Raw genomic sequence first — 25,202 nt, 5'->3', positions numbered from 1 at the left:
CAAAAATTTTTTGAGTGTGAAATGGGTGGGTGGGTGTGAGGTACGGCGTTTAATCTCAACTCACCCAACCTGTGTGGGTGTGAGATTAAAAATCCCCACTCCATTTGATAAGGAATAAAAATGGGCTGTGATGTTTTTCTGTGAAATCGCCTCAAAATCTTTGGAAGCATATTGAATACCATTGTGTGAACGGAAAATGTAACCATCCGAAATTGGATCATAAAGGAGAGGAGCTGAAAAATAATAGCCAGAAACTTTGAGAGTTTTCACATATTTCAAATTTCGTGTGAACATTTTGAGTATGGGTATCCAGTTTTGATCGTAACAAGTCACTAACAAGTTATCGTTTCTATCCATAGATAGGTAATAAGGGTTATAAGCTTCTGAATTGAAAGTCGTTTTACAATTTTTTCCAATTTTATCAATAATCTGGCCACTTTCACTACAAATCAAAACGATTTGCTGACTTGTTTGATCCAAAAGATAGATAATTCCTCTAGTATCCATTACAAAACTGTGAAGGCTGTTGTATAGGTTTTTAGATGAATTGAAACTTGTGGACCATTTCACTTCTCCGTTCCTAAGATCTATTTTCGAAATTTTGATTGGAAATCCTGAAAGTGGTCTCGTTTCAAAGATACAAGAATGATCTTTCTTACAATATGCAACCGAATACGGTATACCCTGTAAATTACAAGAAACGAGATCAAACGTTTTAATTTTTTTGAAACGATCATTCACATCAAAAACATCCATCTTGTTTTCACCAAAGCACACAAACTCTCGTCCGCAAGCCCATGCATACCGATATTGTGCTACATTATCTACATTATTCGGAATTGAGCTATCTCGTTCAAACGTATGAGAGAAAATGAGATTGAATTTTCCAGAGAAGCCTTTGATCTCTTCCGAATACAGCAGCACTTGGTCTGTTGTTGTTGCTGGAGATGATGTTTCGCTCATTTTCTTCTTTTTTTTTCATGAAAGATGGAACAAGTGAACTCGGTCTTTACTTATTCCAACGGATCATGAATTCAAGAAAAAAAAATCCACTGGTGCTGGTAAATCCGTGTGAGGATTGGGGTTTGCTTTTGAACTGGCTTTTTGAATCTTGTGTTTTCATAATACTTGGTTTGACATTTACCAACTTGGTAGGGTGAGAATTTTATGGATTTCACGCCAATTTTGGTAAATAATATTTGGGAATTGAAAAAAAAATGAAAAATTCAACCACATTTCGGAGCTTGTCATTGAGTCATCTTCCATCGGAAATTAATTTTGAAATTTTCTTGTATTTAAATTTTGAAGAAATTTATAACATCATTTTCGGAACGAATAGCCAGAGTTCCAACTTGGAGTGTGCTAAATTATTTCCGAATTTAAATGATTTTTTAATTTGGAAATTTATTGAGAAAGTGGAACTCATGATTGTGCACTTGAAACCTCTAAGACATTTACAACACGCACAACGCAAACGACCAGTGAGACTATTACTCGATTTGAAACCCTATTTTTTCGAGAGAATGACGCAAGTTCCACAAATAGAAGGTGATGAAATATTTCACAACCAACAAGTGTCAAAATTTCACAGTAATCGTTTAAATTTTACTGTAAATTTTCAATATTATTACATGAGATTTGGAATCAAACAGTTGCACCAAGGTCTATCCAAATCCGATAAATACTTTTTTGACATGGACCAATACTTTAAAACCATTCAACTCATTGAAAAATATTATTTACCAACACCTAATCCTTATTTTTACAAAGATCTCACATACTATTTTATTCGTTGCATGGACGCCGCTTTGAAACATTGTTGTAGAAAATGGCATCACTTTACCAGCACAGTTTGGCCTGACAATATTCTCGAACGTAAAACTGAAAGCAAATTGAAGCTTTTACAAAAATTGAATGAGAGAATGGAATGGGTAGTATGCATTGTAAAACAACAGGATTGCTATTTGAAGCAAAAAACAGTGCAATGGTTTATAGAAGTTGCTTCACAATTAGATAAAACCATTGCAACACATGACTTGATTTTGACATTTTGGAAAATCACACCAAATATTGAGAGTTTTGAACCCTTAATTGAAGTACTACATTGGATCAATGGAAAGAGCTCCTATCACATGGTTGTAGATATTTTCACAGCTTTGCGCATGAGATTACAACGAGAATTGAAAATTTCACACATGCAAGATTTTGAGCGTTTTTGCAATTTATTGAAATTTCTAAGATCTTCCTTCTTGGATATGGATTCTAATGGTTACCTCTTCAATGAAAAATCTAGAAAATTTGTGACACTTGCCATTGAACTCATGGAAGCCATCATGAATGCACAACACTTGTTAGCTCCAGAAGTGCACTATGAATTTTCTCAATTCCTTGAAAAGTACCGATTGGAAAAGAATTTATTTCCTAGCAGCTCGCAGTCTTATCAATTGTACAGTCGTGTCTTTGAACAGAACTCAAGGTCTAATAATGGTTATTAAATTAACAACTCGGTTTTTCATTTACAAAATATGTCACATTATTCATCAATTTTTCGAATCGAGAAATTGTCGGATCCTCTTCATCATCCGAAACATCCTTAAAAACTTGATTACATTGATTTTGAGCCATTATCTCAAATTTGAGCGAAATTGTTCTATGTTGCTCGAGTCTGTGTTCAACGTCAACTTTATCATTTTGGGAACCATGTTTTACTGATTTTATTCCACTGTACATTGCCAATAAGGAGGAAGTGCCAACGTTTTTCTCGGCCGTGATTGGCGTCGTGGCACGTATGAATAAGCATTCACTGGTTTCCTCAGAAATGCAAAAGAAATCAATCTCAATTACTGGAGCATTACAAGATGGAGCAAGATTCCTTTTTGAGAAGGCAATAATTATTTCAGACCTTTTGCTTGTATTTGTTCAAACACAATTTTCAATAAAGATTGAATAGTTGGTGTGCACTTTTCAATCATTAACAACCCACAAGGATGTGTAGGAGCCTTAAATCCATACTTTAGGACAAAAAACACCAGCTCAATCTTGTTAGAAATGGGAATAGATATTGAAATAAGTCTCTCAATCAACATATCAATCATTAATTCTAAGGTCATCATTGACGATTCATCTTCTTGTGTGGCATGATTGATAACTTCATCGCTCATGCTTAACAAGGATGTATAATCCGTTTTTGAATCAACTAATAGAGTGACATATCGTCTATGGGTTGATGTGCAATGTGTGTTGAGTAGTACAGGATGTGGCTGCCTTAAATTTGCAAAACTTTCCATGAGTGTGGGTGAATACAGCGCAGGAAATGCTTTCTGGAAAGTAGGCCTTGTTAAGTCCTTTCTATTGTGCAACAGTTGCTTCGTCGAGCAAATCAATAGAGTGCAAAGAAAATGAAAATCTTCTCCTCTAGAACTATTCTCTATCATCAACTCTCGAATATCAGAGCTGTAATGTATTGCCACCTCTCGTTCGATTTGTTTCTTGATTTCAACATGATCTTGTAACATAATATTTAAATGGTGAAATTCTTCGATTTGATTAAGTTGTGCAGAGTAGATTGTTGGCCCCAAAGTGTGTTCAAGAAGCGCACCAAAAAGAAAAGAATCTCCACAATTTACAAGTGTCAATAAATTTTCAAACGTTGACGAAAGAGGTGAAAAATCCCTAAAATCTAGCGAGGATGGTTGATGTAAAACGTTATTCAGAACAAGTGGTTCATCACGTTGAACATTCTCTGAAGCTGCTTGTGAAGCTAGGTATATCAAAAAAAAAGTTGGAGAAAATCGAAAGGGAATATTGTCCTTTCGAAACTTGTCAATTTTCTCACTCACATGCTGGAAGATCATGGCTTTCTGTTTTGAACCTAACAATGTACAATTTTCTACCAAGTGCAAATCTTTTAAAAGTCCACAGGTGATCCAATTGAGTACGTTCATTGGATGTCCATTAAAGTTTTGGCGTTCGAAAAATCTATTAAGATTTTCAACAGCGGTGATAGCTAGTAGAATTTCCTCACTAGATAAAGTATTAGAGATCAACTCGGGGGTTATTTGTACTATGCACATAGTGAATTCTTCATGATGATTTTGCTTAAATACTTTTGCTCGAAGGCCATCCAATAGGGTTAGAGATCTTCTCAAAATGATATCTATCTTAGAGTTGGGAAACAAGTATTCACATAGTGTGATCATGTACGAAAGCCAAGTACTCTCCGGTTGAACTGTTGACATGTTCGAAATTCTTTCCTCCCACTCGCCATACCTGTTTCAATGTATCATCATCAATGGTGACGTATAAAAAAACTTACAAGTTCCTCCTGTGAACTGAGCTTGTCAGTAACAATTGTTGAATATGTAATTTATCATAAGGAAGGTACTTAGTCAAAAGTAAGCAAAAATATTCTATTTCCATCAGTCGAAAGTCATTCGACAAAATACAACAAATCTCGCCACGTTCATCCCTAAAAACTCTCCATACGGGCTCTCGCATGACACAAGAGGAGTTTTCAACAGACGGGGGTTCAGGTATACTTTCATTGTACTCTCCTTGTGTCATGAGTACGTTAATTTTTCTCGAGAGAGGAGCCCAGCTATAAGGGCCATAGGATTTCTTTGAGGTCTCCAACGTTTCCCATTCGTCAAATATTGTGTCCAACACGTCACCAAGCAATTGTGCTGAACCAAAAAATCCAAGTAGTGAATCACTGTTATACTCCATTTCATAATTAAGGAATGTAGGAAAGTCAAAAGTTCTAATTTGGGGATATGTTTCAGCAGAAAAATAGTCTTTACAACAGCAAGTACTATCCAATCGCATATATCTTAAAGGGACAAATAAATTATTGAAACAATTGCTAAGAAAATCAATGTTACACGTATTACTTTTCAAATGACTTTTCTCATAATACATCCTTTTCAGCATATTCAAACAAACTTGTTGCTCATGAATGGCTGATTCCGAGCATGGAAACAAGAGATTAAATTTTGCAACTTGTCTATTCCACTCCGATATTAATTGTTGATTTTGAACGCTCCTCTTGTTCATGATGATTTTTCTCCCACCACGGATACTCTCAAAATTGTTCGTTGATGATGGAAGAGTATGGTTAGGATCGGATTCATCCTCTCCCGGTGATGATGACAATTTTTCATGCTCATTCCAAACATCCTTCAACCAATTCATCAGCTGCCTCTCCTCCCATATGAAACCTGAATAGTCATGATCATTTCTCAACTTGTTATGATGATTGTGCTCCTGACTGGTGTGAGAGTCATCTTCAAAGAAAGGCTTCATCTTTTCATTTTTTTTGTTGTTTGTTTGCCCTTCATGATTATTCATAAAAGAAAAGCAGTTACAATAAATAAACATCCCAATCCTTACTTTAAGCGGATTTCCAAGAGGCTCTGTTAATACTTTTGTGGAAATTCAAAAATTTAAAAAAGTTCATCTTGTTGTGAAGTCTTTGAACAAACAAAAAATATGAAAACACAACTGAACCCTCGTCTTTGCATCCGATCGAGTGATCGGCTTGTTTTCAGTAATCATCAAAACTTGTATCAAGTAGATCCCTATGCGGTTAAATTTGATTCATGCTCGGAAAATATTATCTATGATTATACTCGTGCGATTGCAGAGGAGAATGTAATTATGATCGCGAACTCGTTCACTAAATTTTATCTGGTTCATCATGATATGAAAATTACAGGTATGATTTCATTTGTTGAAGCACAAGTTGCTATTTTTGAAATATTTGATCTATGATCAACTGAACATGTGTGATTTTCCAATTTCATTCTCAGAATTTGACTTACCCAGTCGATCTATTCGAGAAATTGATGACATCAAACAATTAGGTCTTACCATCAAATTTATGGATTGTGGAGAAAATACTGTTTGGGTTGTCACAGATTGTAATAGACTCTTTAACTTTGGAGAGGACATATTCAGTCAACTCGGAAAAAGTAAAGCAAAACACAAAATATTCCAAGAAGTAGATAATGCCTTCATTCCAGAGCATGGAATAATTACCCATTTCTCTTGTGGAAGATATCACACCTGTCTTGCAATTAATGAAAAGCAGGTATTTGGAATTGGTTATTCATCTTTTTATCAAACGGTAGGTTATGATGATGATGACTCAATGGCATGTTGACATTATTAGGGTCTGAGAGCAACACGAGATGCTTCCAACTTTGAGAAATCATATTTCTTGATCAACGATCAGCATGGAGTCAAACAACATGTGCAAGAATTTCCACACAAAATCAAAAAGTTGACATGCAGCCGATATTTCACAGCATTTGTTTCCAGTAAGTGGAGATGTAAATGGACATTTTCTCACAAAACATTCATGAAGATACAAATGAGTTTTGGGTCACAGGTTCAGCAGAGAATAATCAAAGTAAGTGTCACCTAGGATTCAACTCCTAAACAACATGTATCACCTACACACCATTGTTCAGCATTTACTAACAAGACATGTGAATGCTTCACCAAAATCTTGTTTGACAATATTATTGATGCATTTCCAGCAAAAAATGGCTACCATACCCACGTCATTACGTCTGCTCAACAGATACAAGCACCAGGGCCTTTTGCAGTTGTCAGTTCTGGTTGGAATGATAATAATCAATGGTATGTGGATTTTAATTCGAAAATTGATCACCTGTATTTCTTTAGTGGAGTCAAGTATAAGGATTCGTCCTCATATGGTTTTATGGATTTACCCATTCTTGAACAACATGACCCAAGAGTAGCGAATATTCAACTCTTTCCCGTCTTCACCCGAAGTTATTTAAGATATGAAAATTTATGTAAGTTTGTGTTACATGACAACAAAGCAAGACTCCAACAACTGCATTATCATTCCATAATTTAACACAATAGTATTTGGGACATGCAAAGCAGAGAGCGCTAAAACTTTTTATTCTGTTGAGCTTCCCTTTCATTTGTCTCCAACCGATCGCTTAGTTGTGTCTGGAGGGAACAATTTCACATTATTCTTTGCGAGTAAGTATGCCATTAGTTAATGTGGAGTTTTTATACTGATGAACTTTATTGGTTTCCATTCATGCCTTAAACCTCAACCATTGCTATTGTGAAATCACTCCTTCAACCTCAATGGTCTTGTGAAATTTTTCTACAACCTAGCTGCATCTACAACACGTACCCTTGAATACTTTCTAAATAACTTGAAGAATGTTAAATCGGCATTTGCCGATGTGACTTTCTATTTAAACGGTCGTTCCATGTTTTAACCATTGCTTTGGAAGTGCTTCTCCTTGAATAGTATCATCACTTGCCAAACTCTTTCATTATGAGACTTGGTATGACTTGCCAAAATTCAATCATCCACTTTCTATTAATGTTGTTTGCTTTTTCTTATTTTGATATTTCCAACCTTGCTGGGCGAATCTAGTGAAGATGGTGATGAACGTGTGTTGGCGAGTTGGATCCAGAAGCAATTGCTTCATCACCAACACTGCCAACAAGTTTGTCGTTGTCGTAGATATTGTTGGTGTTGACCACAAGTTTGTCGTGGATATTGAAACAACACCAAAACAAGGAGTTTCTTTAGCATGTGAGGAAGCTATTTTTTTCGCACACGCCGGATACGCGCCAGAAAGGAAACATTGTTTGTAGTAGGATAAAAAAGATCACACTATTTGCACTTTACTGGCTATTTCAGATCTAAAAGAAGCGATAATGGGGGAACACAGTGTTCAACACACTATTGTACTTCACCGTTTATGGAGCAGTGTCTTCATTTACTACTTTGCACAAATATTGTTGCTACTACCTTTCACCCACTGCAGGTTTACCTAATTTCCTGTTGTGGGTTTTTGCACTCCAAAGAGATGCGGTCGACTACTTGAAGAGCATTGAAAGAGTCTCTTTATCCATTTGTTGTTGTAATACAACCACACATTGAAAAGCATCATCATTGTTATGGAATATGCATCGATTAAACCAATAGCGGCTAAATTATTCGGGTCTTTCCTTCAAACCATTTTTGTACAAATTTGACACGTTGGCCACAGACACAACCACAGCAACGATGTGCGTGGAAATACTATTTGATATTTGATAATCAGAACCATCAGCCTGTCAGGAGTTTTATCTCTTGCGCCACAACCATCACAACCACTCGTCATACTTGTAGTTCTTCCAGGAGATCCAAACCAATACACACAAACAAGCCTTCTTGATCTTCTGCAGCGGTGAAACACGCATGCTTGTTGTGTGAGAAAGGGCACTTTGTTGTTGGCCTGCGAACCTACGAACCTGCTCTACTAACTGCCACAACAACAAACAAACAAAATACATCCACTGCTCCACGCCAAAAAATGGAAGACCACACTATTACTAGCACGACTAGAGATTCCAACACAACCACAGCCACACCAACAAGTTCATCAGTAGAACGAAATGAACCAAGTGGTAGTGTGTTTTCCATTACAGCACCAAATACAATTCAAAGCATGGATCCAAATCAGGTAACTCGTACATCAGACCACTCCAAACAATATCATGAAACACCCCAACCTGTACAGAACATGGAAAGATCTACCTCAGTCCATGACCACGTTCCATACGAGTCGATGGCAACCACTGAAAACATCATGTCCAACACGATTAGTAAAAACGATGGACACTGCAGCTCAATCCAAGTCAAGTCAGGCAACCCAAGTGCGCACTTGGATTTTCAAACCATTCAACCTGAAACAACAATGCTGCAGCGCATGGCCACCCATACACATGAATCATCATCACCCAAACCATCATCCTTCTTTGGAGATGGAATGGTGTCATCCTCCTCGTGCATGAAACCCCTACGAACATACTCAGAGGATGACCAAGTCGAAGCAACACCACAACAACTACGACCACTCCATGTTGGCACTTCCCATGCACAATCATCACCTCCATTTGTACCAGTCATGAACCCAAACAACACCAACAACAACTCCGTCCGTAACTTCCCGTCGGGGAAAAACGAAGCAGAAGAACATCAAACGACTACAACTGCCAATAACTGCAACAATCAGAAGAAAATGATGGAGCAGAAGAACAGCTGCAACTACACTGCAGCTGCTGCTCGTACCGATCTAGAGTCTTCCTCAAATATTACTATTCCTACGACTATTACTACTGAAAATTCTCACCCTACAATATCAACAACAACCACTACGGATTACTATCAACAAGCACCACTTCCTTCCCTATTCTCTTCATCATCAAGCTCGGGTTTTCTTTCTCAACAAGCACCTCAATTCCGTCCTCTAGTCTCAGCAACGTCCATGACTTGTTTGCCTCCTCCTTCCTTGCTCTTATTACAAGAACATGAACAACAACAACAACAGGGGAGGATGATATCATCCATACCTCCATGGATGCATCAACCTCAGAGTAGTCAGACCGAATCAAGTGGAAGTACCACCACCACCACGACTACTGAATCTATCCAGATTGGAGATGACAATAGCCATGTCCACAGACGGATGCATGCATCTAGTGGTGGTGCTGGAGTTGTTCATGGAGGTACCATGCCCATACCTGTTTCGAACGTGCATCTAACGTATCCAACCTTGCATCCACCATCATCGTCATCAGCAGCAACACCGCCACCACAACAACAAAATACCAATGCGGATGGATCAGTCCATTCCACCACTAAATTCAACAACAAAATGATGACGAATAGAGAAGGAGGAAACACCAACCACACGTCCAACACGATTAGTAATAGTACGAGTAGTAGTAGCAGAAATCAAAATGTATCCAAACAAAAATCGGCTACCACGATGAAACAAGACGGTAAAAAGGCAATGAACAATCATAACATGGGGGATGGCACATTGAGTGAGAGTAAAACATGTGTCATTTGTGGAAAAGCAGATACAGGTAAGTTGAGATTGAATCGTTTTGAAATGAGATGTATTCATAGGTGTATATTTATGATATGACATCATGTATGAACACAATCTTCATGTACATGAATGTTACATGCATATCATGCTAACTAACAACACATCAATCTCATTGGTGCAACATCATCATGTACATACATATGCATTACATGATATGCACGTCATACAACAACATGACCCACTCATCTCCCAAATGCATACTTTTGGTCGGTCTAAATCTGTTTATGGAATATTTGGAAATTTTCTCAATTCATCATTTCATGGATTTGAACGACATTATCTCTTCTTCTCTCGTATACTATCCTCGTACTACAATGACATCCTTGCACATCATGCTAACATGCATTACTAACCGAAGGCAACAAGTACATTAGCTACACCATAAACGAGTCGAATATTGCACAATATAGAGGATGTTTTGCACATGTACCGAATATTAATATCGGAGATGGAGTTTGCAAGAATTGTTATGCCAAGGTAAGCACATGCAGTATGATTGGTATACATGTATTTAAATATTATATTTATTCATCATGTTCATATTATTTAATTTATGAAAATTAAATTTTATCAAGAAATACAAATTTGTAAGTTTACATTCTACCATTTCACAAAGAAATAATAATAATTATTCCACAATTTTCTAATATTTGCATGAATCAACCTTAAAATTACATACTTTTCAGGTTACTGGCCTTTCCATTAATAAGGTAAAACGAAAACCTGGATCCACACCTCAAACAACACAACCACAGGCACAACCATCACTCCCTTCTTCCGCTTCTCAACAATCCCACACACCCTCTTCGAACTCTTCAAAACCTCCTTACCTTACGAGCAATGTTGCAACCAATGTTGTACCACCGACCTCACATTCACCTCCACCCTTGAAAAAAAATTCTACAGCACCCCCATTGTTGCCAACGGCCACGAAAGTAGGAAATTATCAAAAACATCATTCCTTGTATACACAACCACCTGTATCGAGTGCTTATCATCATCATCATGCAGGTATTGCTGGATATATTTCTCCATCGGTAGGGGAAAATCCGATGTCTGGATATCCCTATTGTGAAGGAGAAGTCTATAGTAGTGGAAATAGTAGTGAGAATGCTCATCATCATCATGAAGGATATTATCAGCAACAGCAACAACCCGGAGAGATGTACACTCATCAACAATATTCCTCTCAATATCTACCAGCTCAACACCGATTATCTTCGCATGAGACGAGATCATCTCCAACTCATAGTAGAGAGTATTTATATCATCCGTATAGTCGACCTACATCATCACAGCGCTCTAATTACGACTATCACTCGTCAGTAGCACATCAGCAACCATACGCACCTTCACCTTCTTCCTATCATCATGCCGATGCATATCGTGCACCTCCCGTCATGACTCAGAGAGGAAGTAGAGCAGTTTCTCCAATTGTACGAGCATCGAATGGTCCATACTATAGTACACCAGAGCATTCGGTACAACTCATTGAGAGAACTTCACCGTACATGAATTCAAACTCTCCTCCCTATCATACATCACCTTCCAATGAGCTTGCATACTCTGGCTCTTCAGGAGATGCTTCTTTTCCTGCAATAATGACAGCATCTGATTCCTCTAATAGAAGAGAAAGTAAACATTCCTTACCTTCTCATAGATATCATCCATATGCATCTTCATCCAATCCGTACTCTCGCTCTTCTGAGTCTCAGAATGATGGTGTTAACAATCCTGTAATGAACTCATCCGTACCACCATCAGAGATTTCACCACCTGCATTATCAAGAAATCTCCCATATGGTGTGGTTGCTACTGGAGTTGCTGTATCGTCCCAAGAAACACGCAGGCGGGAAACGAGAATTTCTCAATACGATCCACTGAAAGACACTACCAATGCTCCCAACAATTTGCCAGAGGGTGTACAAAGTAAGCAAGATCATCGCATTACAGAAAATGTGTCAGCCAATGATGCAAGCAGAAGTAAATTACCTAGCGTCAAGGATTTGCTAAATTTTCCCAGTGAAACAGACAGTAATACTGGCGACCCGAGTGGGATGAAGGAAGCAAAAAATCAAAACGAAAAGCAGCAGTTTTCTTTTTTTTCTGAGCTCATAGATGACACCTCCAAAAAGAAATTACCAATGATTGATGAAAAGAATCAAATGGACAAGCTCAATTTAAAGGATATTTCACAACAACGAATGGTGGACATTATTCTTTCATTTGTCAACGAGAAGGTGTCATCAGAAGCAATTTCTACGAGAATGTCAATTCCAAGACGTGTCACACTCTCTGACTTACGTGAAAACATTAATGAACGAGCAAGAAAATGCTACATGATGGATGGATGCTTGACTCACACTCCAAATGTTGGAAATATTTTATGGAAGAGAGATGAACGTAATTTTATCGAAATTGATGACAATTTTTGTTTGAGCAATAGGTTTGAAAATAACGACATGCTACGAGTGGTTTTGCAGCTAACAGAGTAATTGGGTTCTACATGAGTGCTATTATGACTGTCAAAGAGATTCAACCTAGGTTTAATGGATTATTTAATGAGCATACATGTACGAAGTGTTAATGAGGAATAAAATGTTGCCAACGAACACGGTTCATGTCACAAGGGAACATAATTTTTGGAGCTAATGAATTGTATGGATCTGAGGTTTTTTTGTTCAGTGCGATATGAATGTCCAAACTTGATTCTGCTAGATACTTCTTGAAATGAGCTCAACCTTAATTCTTGCGCCTTGCACGATCACTGGTTCCGCTACGTGGTTAGGTAGATGCCTCTTTTTGGTGGAATGAAATCTGAGTGACGAACAAAGAAGACGGACCGATGGATTGGATTCAGTAATTGCCACAATTTATTTTGATCAAAATATTTTACAATTTAAATATTTACAAATAATTTCATGATGCGGTCATGCCTGATGAGCGAACAATGAGACAGAATGATTCTTCTGATCCATACGTAGTGATTCTATCACCGCCTTGATCAACTTTTGATCAGCAGTCTCTGATTTCATTACAAGTTTTTTTCATGGTCTATGACGGTTTCAAACTGTTCTTTCATCATGACTCTAAATAATACAACACTTGTCAATAATTACATATTTCAACATTCATTCATCATCCTCTTCATGATGATCAAAGAGAGAATTCGAACTTCGAGGTTCCTTTGCTCGTTTATACTTTTCTTGTGTTCGTTGTAAACTTCGTATCAATTCATTGGGATGTTTCAATTGTTCTGAACACTGGGACCACATGCGTTCAATATCGTAATTTCGATACAAGTAAATTCCTGTACAAGCTCCCAAGACAATGGTTGGTATCATGTTGTTGAGATCAATAATAATTGAAAATGAGAATTTTGAGAATTGTTAGGGATGAAGAATCGAGGTTTAAAGGCTTTTTTTTTGGAGTATTTTGAAAAGAACGAATTGTATTGGGCGCTTATTTTTGGTCAATTATGGAAATATTTGGGCAACAAAAAATTTTTTCCAAAAGGAGAGGCGAGTTTGACATTTGGCAGACTTTGCTGGTTGTAAAGTAAAAAAATAGGCGATTTATACTCAATAGTGGCGACTTTCCATTGATTGGAACGACTCACACGAGCACTAAAAACGTCATTGGTCAATCTTAATTTTTCTTAAATTTCTCAATGTGTCAATAATATGACAGAAAGACGAAGGCCTTCATCGTTTTGTGAACGGAATTGAGGATAACCACATGATTCATCGATCTCATGAAGACACTATTGTAGGTGTACATTATCATGTAAAATATCAATGTACACAGCACAAAGCCTTTCTGTTTACACAAAAAAGTTCCAAGTTCACATGATTAATGAGGTTAAGGAATTGCATCAAAGCATGAAATCTCTAAATGACGATATAAACCGTACCACTACTAGTGAGCTTTAAAATTAGGTTATTTTCTCCTAAAAGTAACAAGATGATCTTTTCACATTTGTTCAATTACCTAATTGGGTGTTCTTGGTGCCCTCATTCAAGATTCCTAGTTCGAGTGTGTGAAAAATATTTTCTCAAAAACAACAAATCATTCAACATGATCAAATTATTTCCAACCCTCTGTGCCATTGGGTTCATCCTCTGCTTACTCTCCATTGGTTATTATGGTGAAGAGCAATTCTTTGGCAGACGTGGACGTCGATGTCCTCGTCTTGCAACTCCCATGGCAAACTTTTCCTTGTCCCAATTTGAAGGAGAATGGTTTGAAATTGCAAGATTACCTAATCGATTTGAAAGGTATGTTGTTCTCATTGTTGTTATCCAAGTAGAAGGATTCATACATGTGAATATCTTGTGGTGGGTTTTCATGGTCATTCAATTGTTCATTGGATCAACATTAGAGGTATTTGTCAATCCGTCTCGTTCTCACAAATCCAACAAGAAAATTCCACCAAAGTGAAGGTCGCCATTGTTGCCAAGGAATATCGAAATGGAGAACTTGTCTCGAGTAATTCAACAGCCAAAGTGAAATCCTCTAATAATGCCAAATGGGTGGTCAAGACCAAAGTAACAAGGAGATTCTTTCATAGACACATTACTTATACCATCAAAACTCCAATATCCATTTTAGATACTGATTACTCGAATTATGCCGTATTGTGGTCATGTAAAAATCGCCGTAGACGTCGTCGTGGTTGTCATGGTCGTCGTCGCAAGAGACGTCATTGTAGACGTCGAAGACGCTACAGAGATGATGACGATGATGACAATCAATCCAGAAAACGAAGAAGAAGAAGACATCGTTGGTTCTCCAAAAGAAGATATGCTTGGATTTTGGGTAGACAAAAGACGCTTTCAGATCAGAGTTTAACGGAAATTCTTAACAAATTGAAAGCAATGGGCATCAAGACAAGAAGATTCAAGTTTGCAACTCAAGAATACTGTACCGTTCGTCCCAGCGACAATGATTAACATACTTGTGTGTATCCTATTTCATTATTGAATAGTAAATGGTGTGTGACACTTGAAAAATAATACGTACCACATACAACTCTAATTTAATGGCATCTGTTGAATCTTTTCTTCAATAACTGCGTTTGTCTCAGTTAGGATGACAGGTTCAACAACCGTTTCGTGAGTAGAGATGTCCACTGATCTTGTACTTTCATTGGACGTGGCAAGCATCGTGTCGCCATGACACATAGTTACAAAGAATGAGCTGTCCAATCCACGTTGCTTCAAGCTTTCTTCCAAGTCTTTCTTGGGTTGCATGATTGGTTCCGTGGTCAAGATAAATGTGCCCCAATGCATTGATATTTGTTTTTTGGATTTGATATCTAGAGCAATCTGAACAGCTTCATCAGGATTAATATGTTGGGATTTCATCATCCATCTTGGTTCATAGGCACCAATTGGAATAAATGATAAATCAACTGGTCCAAAACGATTTCCAATTTCTGTAAAACAGTCCTTACTGTAACCAGTGTCTCCAGCAAACCACATCTTGTATGTCTTGATATTATCATTGGAGTTCATGTTGGCCTCTTCTGTTTGACTCTGACAGCTATCAATGGTGTCCATCTTGACTGTTTCAGTCAGTTCAAGAGTGTTACACACATTGGTGCTTGTATTTTCTATCGATTCGGATTGTGACTTTGTTTGCGACGCATCAGAGAGGGAGGTATTTACAAAACTACATTGTACTCCCCAAGAACCCCACAAAGCTTCATTTCTGTCAAACCCAGATCGCATGGACCAGTGTTGAGCTGGAAAATAGGTAAATGTAAAGTTAGATTCGACACGTTCTGAGCTATCTTTGTCAGTGCTCATGGACACATTGAAGCTGGTAGATTTCCACCAATCCAACTCTATCAACTTCAATTTTGAAAGAGCTGAATGATTTTTCTCAGAGTAAAACTTTTCCATCCAATCGTATTTCATTCTGAATGGCAACAAAATAATTGGGTCATGGTGTTTCTGTAAAGCAGTTATTGCATAATAATCTAAATGGTCGTAATGATTGTGAGATATAATTACAAAATGAATGGTTGGTAGATTTTCAATAGTAATTGGCAGTGGTTTGATACGGTTAGGGCCCATGAACTGCACGGGAGAACATCTGTCGCTAAATACTGGATCTGTCAAAATATTTACACCACGATATTGGACTAAGAATGTAGAATGGCCAATCCAGGTCACTTGTGCACCATCGCCTCTAATGCTTTGCATATCTGGACTATTCAATAAATTAATATTTGGTTTGATTTGAGGTAATTCATCATTTGATGGAATAATTTGTTTGTTGAGAGCCATTTCTCTCTGAAATTTAAAAACATCACTTGTCGAAGGCTGTTTGAAACCATCCCAAGGATTCTTAAATTCCAATAATTTAGATCCTTTCATCACCCAATGGGATGGTATGGCTTCAGGTGTCTCCTCTTGCTTGGCCTTTCTCGGCATTAAATTTTCAATATATACATCCTTGAAAACATATGGATTTTGTACTTTCAATTTTTCATCCATACATGATCCTATCGGAACTCTTTCATACTCTTCATCCATCCAAATAGATGCTTGAGTTGTATTCATCATCATCATCATATTCGTCATGGAAGAGCCCGATCCATTATTGCTCGTTCCAGTAGCTGTGGTTGTATTTTGAGCACCAACCCCCGCGGTGGATGAAGCATGATGAGGACGATGATGAATGTTGGTCCCGTGTTGTTGTTGGCCCATTTTTTGAACTGAAATAATTTCCGAGGTCATGATAATGTTGGTGTGGAAGAGATGTCGAGTTCTCGTTTCATAATGTCCATAGCTCCGAAACAATATTCTTGCTGCTGGATGCGTCGCAGAGAATGAAATGAAAGGCTTTACAAGTTGTTGTTTTCGCATTTTGTTTTACAATCGCGAGAAAATTCAGATGGAGCAAACGCTCATGCATTAATGGGCGGCGGACACCATTTGCGAGAGAAATTTATTGTCCTCTTGTCAAGGACACGTAACAGTAAGTTGTAGTAGTGAAAGGATCTGATACCAAATGATTGCAAGCCTCTTCATTCCTTATTTCTTGGATGAAGGTGTTAAGGACTCATTGGGCATGATCAAATCTTCATAAGGTGGAATGATACACTCAAATGTTCTGCGAGATAGAGTTCCATCTTCAGAGCAATTCTGCATGTACTCTCGAATTTCATTGGTAAACGAGTTGGAAATGTAGCATTGTTGGCATAAATCATGTCCAGTTGGGACATGGTGAAATCTAACACCAATAATGGTATTCTTACACACGTCGCATAGATAGTCATGTGGTATTAGATTGGCTTTGTCAACAGCATTCTTCATAGTGCAGTGGGAGCAGTAAAATTTCGACTTGTCTGATTTTGATTGAAACAAGATACCAGTTGCTATGGATCGTCGACAGTTTCCACAAACTGAAACTTTTTGATGATGGAAATAGTTGTGCATAATTTTGACTTCCTTGTGGTCAGGATTCTTATTGATGATTAGGAGTTTCCTCTTTTTGGGTGTTTTGATGTTGGTGTCTTCATTGGGTGGACAATTATTGACAATACTATTTAAAATTCTTGTTGCATGTTTGACTTCAGTCAAATGCTTAACAGGTTGTGGTGGAAAATCGCAAATTCCATCCAAAATTCTTGTGGAGCTTTCATTACCGCTCACATCTAGTACTGAAAAGGGAAGCACGTCCTTAATTTCGTCCATTCGTGAAAGAATATTCGTAGAGTAACTAAGAGTGTCAATATCTCGTTGTTTGAGACATTCGGTACAATTGCAAACGTTATTGCATTGAGGACATGTCCAATTTTTGATTCTACTGCATTCACAAAGAGTAATGGTATATCTATCCCATAGACATTGATTACAATAAGATTGATGGCAATTTGAACATGTTTTCGAGCAATATTTTGGTTTGCTATCGTCGCATTGGTGGCAAAGTAAGTATTCAGGAAACTCCACATGATGTTTTGAGTAATACATGTTGTTCCATGCAATAGTAGTGATCGATGTGGTCTTAGTGGAATCTCCGTTGATGCAAATTAAATTATTTACGTCATCTAATGTTGTAATATTTTCTGTTTTCAACAATTTTTGAACATTCAAATAGGCCTTCTTTGCTTTTTCAAAGTTGGAGCTCAACTCAGAGAAGCCAATGTGCTCCATGAGCTTCATTTTGTCTCCAAATAAAGATCCTCTTCCCTCAGCAACACAGTTGGTGCACAAGTCATAACCGTGGTGTAGTTTTGTTTTTTCAACTTGAAAGCATCTATTGAATATGTCACATTTGCAATGATCACAATATCTGGAATGCATTCTTTCTATCTCTGGGAGTTTTGACACATGTATCTCTTCATCAAAAACTTCAGATTCAATAGATTCTTCAAACAGAATGTCGTCAAAAATTCGAAGTAGTATAAGCATGTCATCTGAAAATCTTTTTCGCTCATTCTCAGTAGATCCAATTTCCTCAAGCTTTTTGAAGGATTGGGCCTTTTCCGAATACTTTAGCATGGAATAATATGCTACAGCTTTGATTCTATAAACTTGATTCTTTCCAAACTTTCTATATTCGTCAAGTATTTCGTAAGAATAAGGTAGTGCAAGACATGACAATGTATTCCAGGCGACCTTAATACTTTTTCCTCCCATGTTTAACACCTGATGAGGAGCGCTTGGTGGTAATAAAACTAAATCACCAAGTTTCTGCTCAAACAAATATACAGTGAATGGAGCTTTAGATAAGAGATGGAGAGGTAAAAAACAATTGTCATCATCGAGAAACGCTCCATTTTTCTGAAAGAAAGTTCTAATTTGTTCCAAGTCCTCATATTTCATGATACACCAAATGGCGTGAGTTCTATCATTGTCTGAATAGACCATCAGGTTGTGCCCTAAAGCACCACAGACGTCTTTGTGGGCTGGTGTGAACGTTTCACTATTTCCAACATATATCATGAGTGTGATTGACCAAATATCTTTGTTGGTGTTTGCTAGAATATCTTTTGGGCCTTTGTACTTTAGCTTGTCTGGAAATTTTGGATTGTCAAATAAGTAACTCTTCCATTGTTTAGGGCATGTTATATCCTTTCCATAGAGCAGCCTTCTGTTTGGGGCTCTAATATCGTTATCTTTCTGAATAAAATTAATGTATTGTTTCATTGTCATTTCTTCATCAACAAAAGTGGTGTTGTCTCTAGGATAAACTTTTAAATCTCCCACAATGTCTCTCAAATAATTAAGGTGAAATAATTCAGCTTGTTTGAGCTTACTTTTCTCTAAATTACTGGATGTAATTTGTGCATTGTTTTTTTCCAAAAAGCCCTTAGCCAATGCTTCAAGAGAGTTTGTGAGGATTATTGGCTGTCCTAGTTTGTAGAGATAAAAATCTATAATTTCTTCATTTACATCTGAAAAATCTAGAGTTGTAACTGGTTTGAAATTTGTGTCTTTCATGTCAAGCCATTGTTGAACACTTCGTGCTTTTTCTGCTGCTGTTGTCGTTGTCTCATCAAAATTAAAATCCAAATTCACTTTTTGAACTCCTTTTCCACACATCCCAACTGGTTCTTCCGATGATGAAGCATGACAATTATTATTGGAAGAATTCGACTCAGCATCAGAATCATTGGATGGTGATGGTTGTCGTCCCTTTTTCGTTGTAGTTGATTTCTTTTTTGAATTTTTTGAATTGTTTACGTCTTCATCATCACTCTCAAGAACGGCTTTACTTCGCTTTACTGGTGTCTTTAGGGTCCTTCTATAGGCATAATAAGCTTTATAGCACGATTCACAAGTGGTTCCGACGGTTGCTGTCTTTGCAAATGCTGGCAAAGCGGCTCTGTACAAGTCCAAATTTTCTGCTTTTACTTTAAAATTTCGTTTAAACACCGTTTCATTGTTATTCTTTCCACAAATACAGCACACAGTAGATGATGATGCGGCCGGCAACATGCTCTTGATGATGAGGTGAGCGTATTTTTTGCTTTTGTGGAGAAGAAGCCTCACTCTCCAATAAATAAAAAAAAATGTTACCGTCCGCAGATAAGAAGGCTCATCAGAATGAAACGGAACATCATGAATCATCGGAATCGGATACATCAGCGGAAGCAGTAAAATCAAGAGCTTCTCAGAGAATTCTCAATGTTAATGTGGGAATTTTAGGACATGTGGATTCAGGAAAGGTGAGTTTTAATTTTTTCCACTTGTAATGTTGATCTTGATTCCAAATGGTTCTGTCATATTCCGATTCTCATTCATTGTTCATTGCATTAGACAAGGTAAATTTCATTTTGATTTTTAATGACAAGAACAAGAACCGATTTTTGATGGATATTGAAATACTTCCCGAACATGGTATTGGATAAATTTATTTTAGTCTCTGTAAGGCTCTCTCAACAATGGCCTCTACAGCTGCATTTGATAAAAATCCACAATCACAAGAGAGAGGTATTACTTTGGACTTGGGATTTTCTGCTTTTTATTCGGATTCGAAATTACAGGACTATGACAAAATTCAATTTACTCTAGTGGATTGTCCAGGACATGCCAGTCTTATCAGAACAATAATTGGTGGAGCTCAAATTATTGACTTTATGGTTTTAGTAATTGATGCAATCAAGGGAGTACAGACACAAACTGCAGAGGTATGTTTGTGGCGGAGTTGTGCTGATCTCTCATAGCTTTTGAAATTTTCGTTATGGTCAATCTTAAAATAGTGTATTGTGATTGGAGAAATTACATGTGACAATTTAATAGTGGCATTGAATAAGGTTGACATGATTCCAATGGATCAACGAGAGGAAAAAATTGATAAGGTATGATCTTTTTTTTTGATGAGTCGTTTTTTACTAACACACTTGTACTCGTAAAGATCAAGAAGAGTCTTATTAAGAATGTTTTCTCACAAACAAAGTTTAAAAATCCTCCAATAATTCCAGTTTGTGCAGACCCTAGAGAAGAGAGCGAACAAAAAACCAAGCAAGAATGTTTGAATAATCTGGTTCAAGAATTTCACAAATTTGTCAAGATTACCGAGAAGAATGAGAATGAGCCATTCTTATTCATGGTTGACCACTGTTTTTCTATTAAGGGTAAAGGAACTATTTTGACAGGAACAGTGTTACAGGGATGTGTGACCATTGGAAAGGTATGTCCATAATATGACTTCTTTCACATTATTTGTCAATTATGGTTTAATAATTCTTAAACAATGATCAGAATATTCATATTCCTTCGCTTGGTGAAGAAAAAAAGGTAAAATCCATTCAAATGTTTAAAACACCTGTAGATAAGGCCATCAAAGGTGATCGAATTGGTATTGCCGTAACCAAACTCGATAGCAAGAAATTAGAAAGAGGTTTTGTTTGCGACAAAGGATATATCGAAATTATTGATACAGTTTTGGCAACTGCGTCAAGAATTAGATTTTTCAAAAAAGATATCAAAGGTGGAGCTAAATATCATGGTGAGTATTTTAACACCCAGGCTTTTGAGATGAAATATTTATTCTCACACAATTTCATTCTTTGTTGACTCTCAGTTTCTATTGGTCATGAAACAGTGATGGGAAACATGACTCTCATTTCTAGACCAAAGAAAGAGGGAGTGTCCAGTGAGGTTTTTGACACAACTCTTGAATATACATTAGTGGAGGACTTTGAGGAAAACACTCACCTTGACCGAGATGTTTTTGTGAAAATAGAATTTGAGCAACCTATTTGTTGCTATGCCAATGCTCATTACATTGCTTCCAAATTAGATACAGATATTCGTAAGTGTTTTCACATGATTTTACAAAAATCTCATTTTTCAATTCCCAAATCTTATTTTCACAGATGCCAACACTTGTCGATTATCATTTAATGGAAAGGTTTTACAAATGTGGAATAGAGAACAGATCCCCAAAGCACAACTTGCCAAAATGCTTCCTGTCTTCAAGTACAAGGAAAAGAGAGGAGTAGTGGATCGTGTCGAAAATGCCAATACGATTATTGGAAAAAACATACTGAACTCGAAATCTCAATCGTTACAACCATTTTTAGGAAGGACAGTCGCCATTTTGGTGGACGAACAGCCAAGATTTTTCGGAACCATTGATTCGAGTTTTGGTCAGAGTGGTAAATTTCGAGTGGTTTTCAAAGACCCTCTCCCAAAACAACCCAATCTAAGAAATAAGCCCATTCAATTCAAGTACAAGGTAAATATTTATGATGAGACCAAGACGTGGTATCAATAATAAATTAATTTATTGGGTGTGTGTCAACATTATTGTTCACTTGGAAATAGCTTCCTCAGCGAATACAGTATTCAAATTATTTGAGACAAGCCAGACAAACTCTGAGGAGTCCAAGAACCAATGCTAGGCAAAAACAGCAAACTGGTATCACCACACTGACCACAATAGCAGCAATGACGCCACCACTCAACGGCTCACATTGAGTACCTTGGCCGTACTGACCTAACATGAGTGATTGAGTTCGTTCACATCCAAGAAATGTCGTGTAATTTTGCCCAACAATTGGAGCCATCAACTCTTGAAGCTGTGAGCCACCGCTTGCCCAAACATATGACTTGGAAACTCGAATGGCTGCAGCTGAACATGGAGATTCATTACATAAATACGTGACATTTGTTTTCACATTACCAAAATTAACCATTTCAATGGCATTATAGGTAGGTGAGTTGACAATAATTTTCTTCAATCGGCTCACAACATTGGGCGCAGTTGCAGAATCTCCATTAAACTTGACTCTATATTTCACGCTCAATTCCGATGAAAGCACTAGTATCGTTTCCTTAATCGGATATTCAATTAATACCTCAATCGTTTGCAAATCCACATCTTGTCCTGTTACAAAATAAATCACAGCAGTCCTAGCATTCCAATCATACAATCCACCCCGAACATTTTCATTCAAATTATCCTTCAAATTAATAGAAGCTGGTGTATCATTGGGAAATTCGCATCGTGCACAAAAATAGGCTGGATTCAATATTCCTAAAAAGGAGCTAGATTGAACATAATAACCAGCAGTAGCCGCGACCAAAGTAATCCAAAAAGCTGCCAATACCACCAATGTTTTACTATTGATCATGGTGGTCATGGAAGAACAAAAAAGACCAAATCGGGATTGTGTTTGGGATGATGAACTCGTTCCACAACGATGTTGGGATGACATTTTTTTTTTTTTTGTAACTTTGGTTTTTTGGTTTTCCAAGACATGAACTTGAGCGCCCTTGTGGAAACGGTGAACAAGTTCTGAACAAGAAGATCTGAAGATCGTTTGATAATTTCAAGTTGATTTTTGGTGTTGGTTATTTATTGAAATGTGTTCAAGTTGAAAGTCAATTGGTTTTTTAGAAATTAGTTTAATTCATCAATTAGCTCTTTGTTAACAAGATTATATTACCATTGAGAAACAGCATCGAATGAAGTATCTACATGCTCCAACTCTCCTAATTCTTCCATTACCATTTTCATAAATTCATCGGTCTTGGCAAAAACTCTCACTTTGGACAAGTGGTCAAATTGTGTTTTTTGTAAATTTACAATACTCATCACACCTGAATTGTCCAACGTCATGAGTGGCAAGTGACAGGCTGGTTGAACCATCATGGATGTTCCCAACACCAAAGTAAAGTCAGCTTCTTGAGAATGATGTAAAGCAGATTGCAATTCTGAGGTTGGTAAATTTTCACCGAAATGAATAATCGTGTCTTTCAAACAACCTCCACACTCTTCACAAAATCTTCCAGTTTTGTGATTTTGAAAGAATTTCACTGTTTTCATGACATCAAAACCTCTCAAATATTCTTTGGAACATTTTTCACACACTTCTCGATAACAATTTCCATGCAATTCACTCATTTCTGAAGCAGTGAGACCACTTCGTCGATGAAGACCATCGACATTGGTTGAAACAATAAATTTCACCATCTTCTTTTTCACTAAATGAGTCAAGGCATAGTGTGCAAATGTTGGCAATGCTTGTTCTATATCTAATTTCGCAATTTCATGTCCTTTACCTGCTGATCTCAAGGTCCACACTCCTTTAGGTCCACGATAATCAGGAATTTTACTCGAAGTTGAAATTCCAGCTCCCGTATAGACACAACAATGTTTCGAGTTACGAATGAGTGAGGCGACTTGTTTGGCCTTCTCTCGAATGGTTTCTTCATCGTCTTGATATTCGGTCACATCTTGTTGAAGACCAGTAATGGAGCCAAGATCGTTTTGAGGAGCTTCATTCGTTTTGGATCGGTTTTTTCCAAAATCCACGGGAATGTTACCGACCATATCAATGAGAGATGTTTCATGGGTTTCGGATGATTTCAATTCTGCATCCTTTTTGAAGTTCTTGATTTGATCTAAAAAGGAAGAGTTCTGTGTTCCATTCTGCAATGCTTTTTCTTTCAATTTTTGTGAAACTAGTGAAGATTTCTTTTGAGCTTCTTGTTTCTTCTTACGATGAGATTCGTCCTGAACCAATTGTTCATTCAAAAATTGTTCCATTCTTCGGTCGAATTCTTGTTGAATGCGATCCTTAAATTGTTTCTCTTTCAATGTTGAAATATAACCTCCGCCTTCTCTCAATACGAGATCAGTGCAGAGTGCAAGGGTAGAGGAAGAATTCTTGTTGTTCTCGTCCAAGTACTTGGATTGAGACATGAAATCAAATCGAGATTTGAATTGAACGGCTGAACGATTATGTTCGAGTAGATCATTTTCAACATTTCCAAACACGAGCGTTTCAGAAATGAGAATGTTCTCTCCAGTCTTGACTGTGAGTTTGACATTTTCACATCCAATATTTGACACAATTTGTAAATGATTACAAAAATTAGTCAAGAGTTCAGAAAAAGCTCGACCATCTTGTTCTGCAAGCTCATCTTTCAACACATGAAATTCGATTTCACATTCTTTCAACGAGTCGAGTTGAATCGTTTTGATTTTGCTTGTACACTCTGGTGAAAGAATCATCTTTACATGTTCACAGTTCATCATCTCCACAAATCCAGTTGTTATTGCTGAAAGTTGTAAATTCAATTGACATTGTTTTGAACTTTCGACAATGACTTTCATGCAACGTTGAGCATGAATGGAAATATCACTCAACTCGGATTTGCAGACATAGATCAAATCATTGGGACCAATATTTACAATTTGAACTTGGGATTCGTTTTGATGGGAGATTACACGCTGAGTTCTTTTGGCGAATGGTGAGGCAATAAGTGTCATTCGGAAAATGTGCTGGATAGTAGT

At 37.2% G+C, this 25,202-nt stretch overlaps 11 protein-coding genes across 11 annotated transcripts; 5 read left to right on the top strand and 6 right to left on the bottom strand.

Annotated features, from left to right (window-relative positions):
- Positions 1 to 60: 60 nt before the first annotated feature.
- C9374_010765 (uncharacterized protein) lies at positions 61 to 963 on the bottom strand (the record flags this gene model as incomplete). Its single annotated transcript, XM_044686345.1, has 1 exon — positions 61 to 963. The coding sequence occupies one exon, from the start codon at positions 961 to 963 to the stop codon at positions 61 to 63; it is 903 nt and encodes a 300-aa protein (XP_044543655.1).
- A 254-nt stretch (positions 964 to 1,217) lies between these two features.
- On the top strand, positions 1,218 to 2,495 carry C9374_010764 (uncharacterized protein; the record flags this gene model as incomplete). The annotated part of the gene is made up of 1 exon (XM_044686344.1): positions 1,218 to 2,495. The coding sequence occupies one exon, from the start codon at positions 1,218 to 1,220 to the stop codon at positions 2,493 to 2,495; it is 1,278 nt and encodes a 425-aa protein (XP_044543654.1).
- A 396-nt stretch (positions 2,496 to 2,891) lies between these two features.
- On the bottom strand, positions 2,892 to 5,301 carry C9374_010763 (uncharacterized protein; the record flags this gene model as incomplete). The annotated part of the gene is made up of 2 exons (XM_044686343.1): positions 2,892 to 4,269; positions 4,316 to 5,301. The coding sequence occupies 2 exons, from the start codon at positions 5,299 to 5,301 to the stop codon at positions 2,892 to 2,894; spliced, it is 2,364 nt and encodes a 787-aa protein (XP_044543653.1).
- A 186-nt stretch (positions 5,302 to 5,487) lies between these two features.
- On the top strand, positions 5,488 to 7,265 carry C9374_010762 (uncharacterized protein; the record flags this gene model as incomplete). The annotated part of the gene is made up of 8 exons (XM_044686342.1): positions 5,488 to 5,713; positions 5,808 to 6,124; positions 6,170 to 6,317; positions 6,365 to 6,409; positions 6,471 to 6,642; positions 6,688 to 6,821; positions 6,895 to 7,017; positions 7,159 to 7,265. The coding sequence occupies 8 exons, from the start codon at positions 5,488 to 5,490 to the stop codon at positions 7,263 to 7,265; spliced, it is 1,272 nt and encodes a 423-aa protein (XP_044543652.1).
- Positions 7,266 to 8,354: 1,089 nt separating this feature from the next.
- C9374_010761 (uncharacterized protein) lies at positions 8,355 to 12,433 on the top strand (the record flags this gene model as incomplete). The annotated part of the gene is made up of 4 exons (XM_044686341.1): positions 8,355 to 9,912; positions 10,297 to 10,415; positions 10,514 to 10,525; positions 10,625 to 12,433. The coding sequence occupies 4 exons, from the start codon at positions 8,355 to 8,357 to the stop codon at positions 12,431 to 12,433; spliced, it is 3,498 nt and encodes a 1,165-aa protein (XP_044543651.1).
- Positions 12,434 to 14,015: 1,582 nt separating this feature from the next.
- Positions 14,016 to 14,890, top strand: C9374_010760 (uncharacterized protein; the record flags this gene model as incomplete). Its single annotated transcript, XM_044686340.1, has 2 exons — positions 14,016 to 14,215; positions 14,320 to 14,890. 2 exons carry the CDS (start codon positions 14,016 to 14,018, stop codon positions 14,888 to 14,890), a joined length of 771 nt encoding a protein of 256 aa, XP_044543650.1.
- An 81-nt stretch (positions 14,891 to 14,971) lies between these two features.
- C9374_010759 (uncharacterized protein) lies at positions 14,972 to 16,654 on the bottom strand (the record flags this gene model as incomplete). The annotated part of the gene is made up of 1 exon (XM_044686338.1): positions 14,972 to 16,654. One exon carries the CDS (start codon positions 16,652 to 16,654, stop codon positions 14,972 to 14,974), a length of 1,683 nt encoding a protein of 560 aa, XP_044543649.1.
- Positions 16,655 to 16,981: 327 nt separating this feature from the next.
- Positions 16,982 to 19,891, bottom strand: C9374_010758 (uncharacterized protein; the record flags this gene model as incomplete). The annotated part of the gene is made up of 1 exon (XM_044686337.1): positions 16,982 to 19,891. The coding sequence occupies one exon, from the start codon at positions 19,889 to 19,891 to the stop codon at positions 16,982 to 16,984; it is 2,910 nt and encodes a 969-aa protein (XP_044543648.1).
- Positions 19,892 to 19,965: 74 nt separating this feature from the next.
- Positions 19,966 to 22,175, top strand: C9374_010757 (uncharacterized protein; the record flags this gene model as incomplete). The annotated part of the gene is made up of 8 exons (XM_044686336.1): positions 19,966 to 20,121; positions 20,213 to 20,217; positions 20,316 to 20,583; positions 20,656 to 20,754; positions 20,811 to 21,086; positions 21,158 to 21,404; positions 21,480 to 21,710; positions 21,775 to 22,175. The coding sequence occupies 8 exons, from the start codon at positions 19,966 to 19,968 to the stop codon at positions 22,173 to 22,175; spliced, it is 1,683 nt and encodes a 560-aa protein (XP_044543647.1).
- Positions 22,176 to 22,251: 76 nt separating this feature from the next.
- Positions 22,252 to 23,118, bottom strand: C9374_010756 (uncharacterized protein; the record flags this gene model as incomplete). Its single annotated transcript, XM_044686335.1, has 1 exon — positions 22,252 to 23,118. One exon carries the CDS (start codon positions 23,116 to 23,118, stop codon positions 22,252 to 22,254), a length of 867 nt encoding a protein of 288 aa, XP_044543646.1.
- Positions 23,119 to 23,345: 227 nt separating this feature from the next.
- On the bottom strand, positions 23,346 to 25,178 carry C9374_010755 (uncharacterized protein; the record flags this gene model as incomplete). The annotated part of the gene is made up of 1 exon (XM_044686334.1): positions 23,346 to 25,178. The coding sequence occupies one exon, from the start codon at positions 25,176 to 25,178 to the stop codon at positions 23,346 to 23,348; it is 1,833 nt and encodes a 610-aa protein (XP_044543645.1).
- Positions 25,179 to 25,202: the final 24 nt, after the last annotated feature.

This window comes from Naegleria lovaniensis (genome assembly GCF_003324165.1).
Source record: "Naegleria lovaniensis strain ATCC 30569 chromosome Unknown tig045, whole genome shotgun sequence".
Lineage (NCBI taxonomy): Eukaryota > Heterolobosea > Eutetramitea > Acrasida > Naegleriidae > Naegleria > Naegleria lovaniensis.
This window is presented reverse-complemented; position numbering and strand designations above follow the sequence as displayed.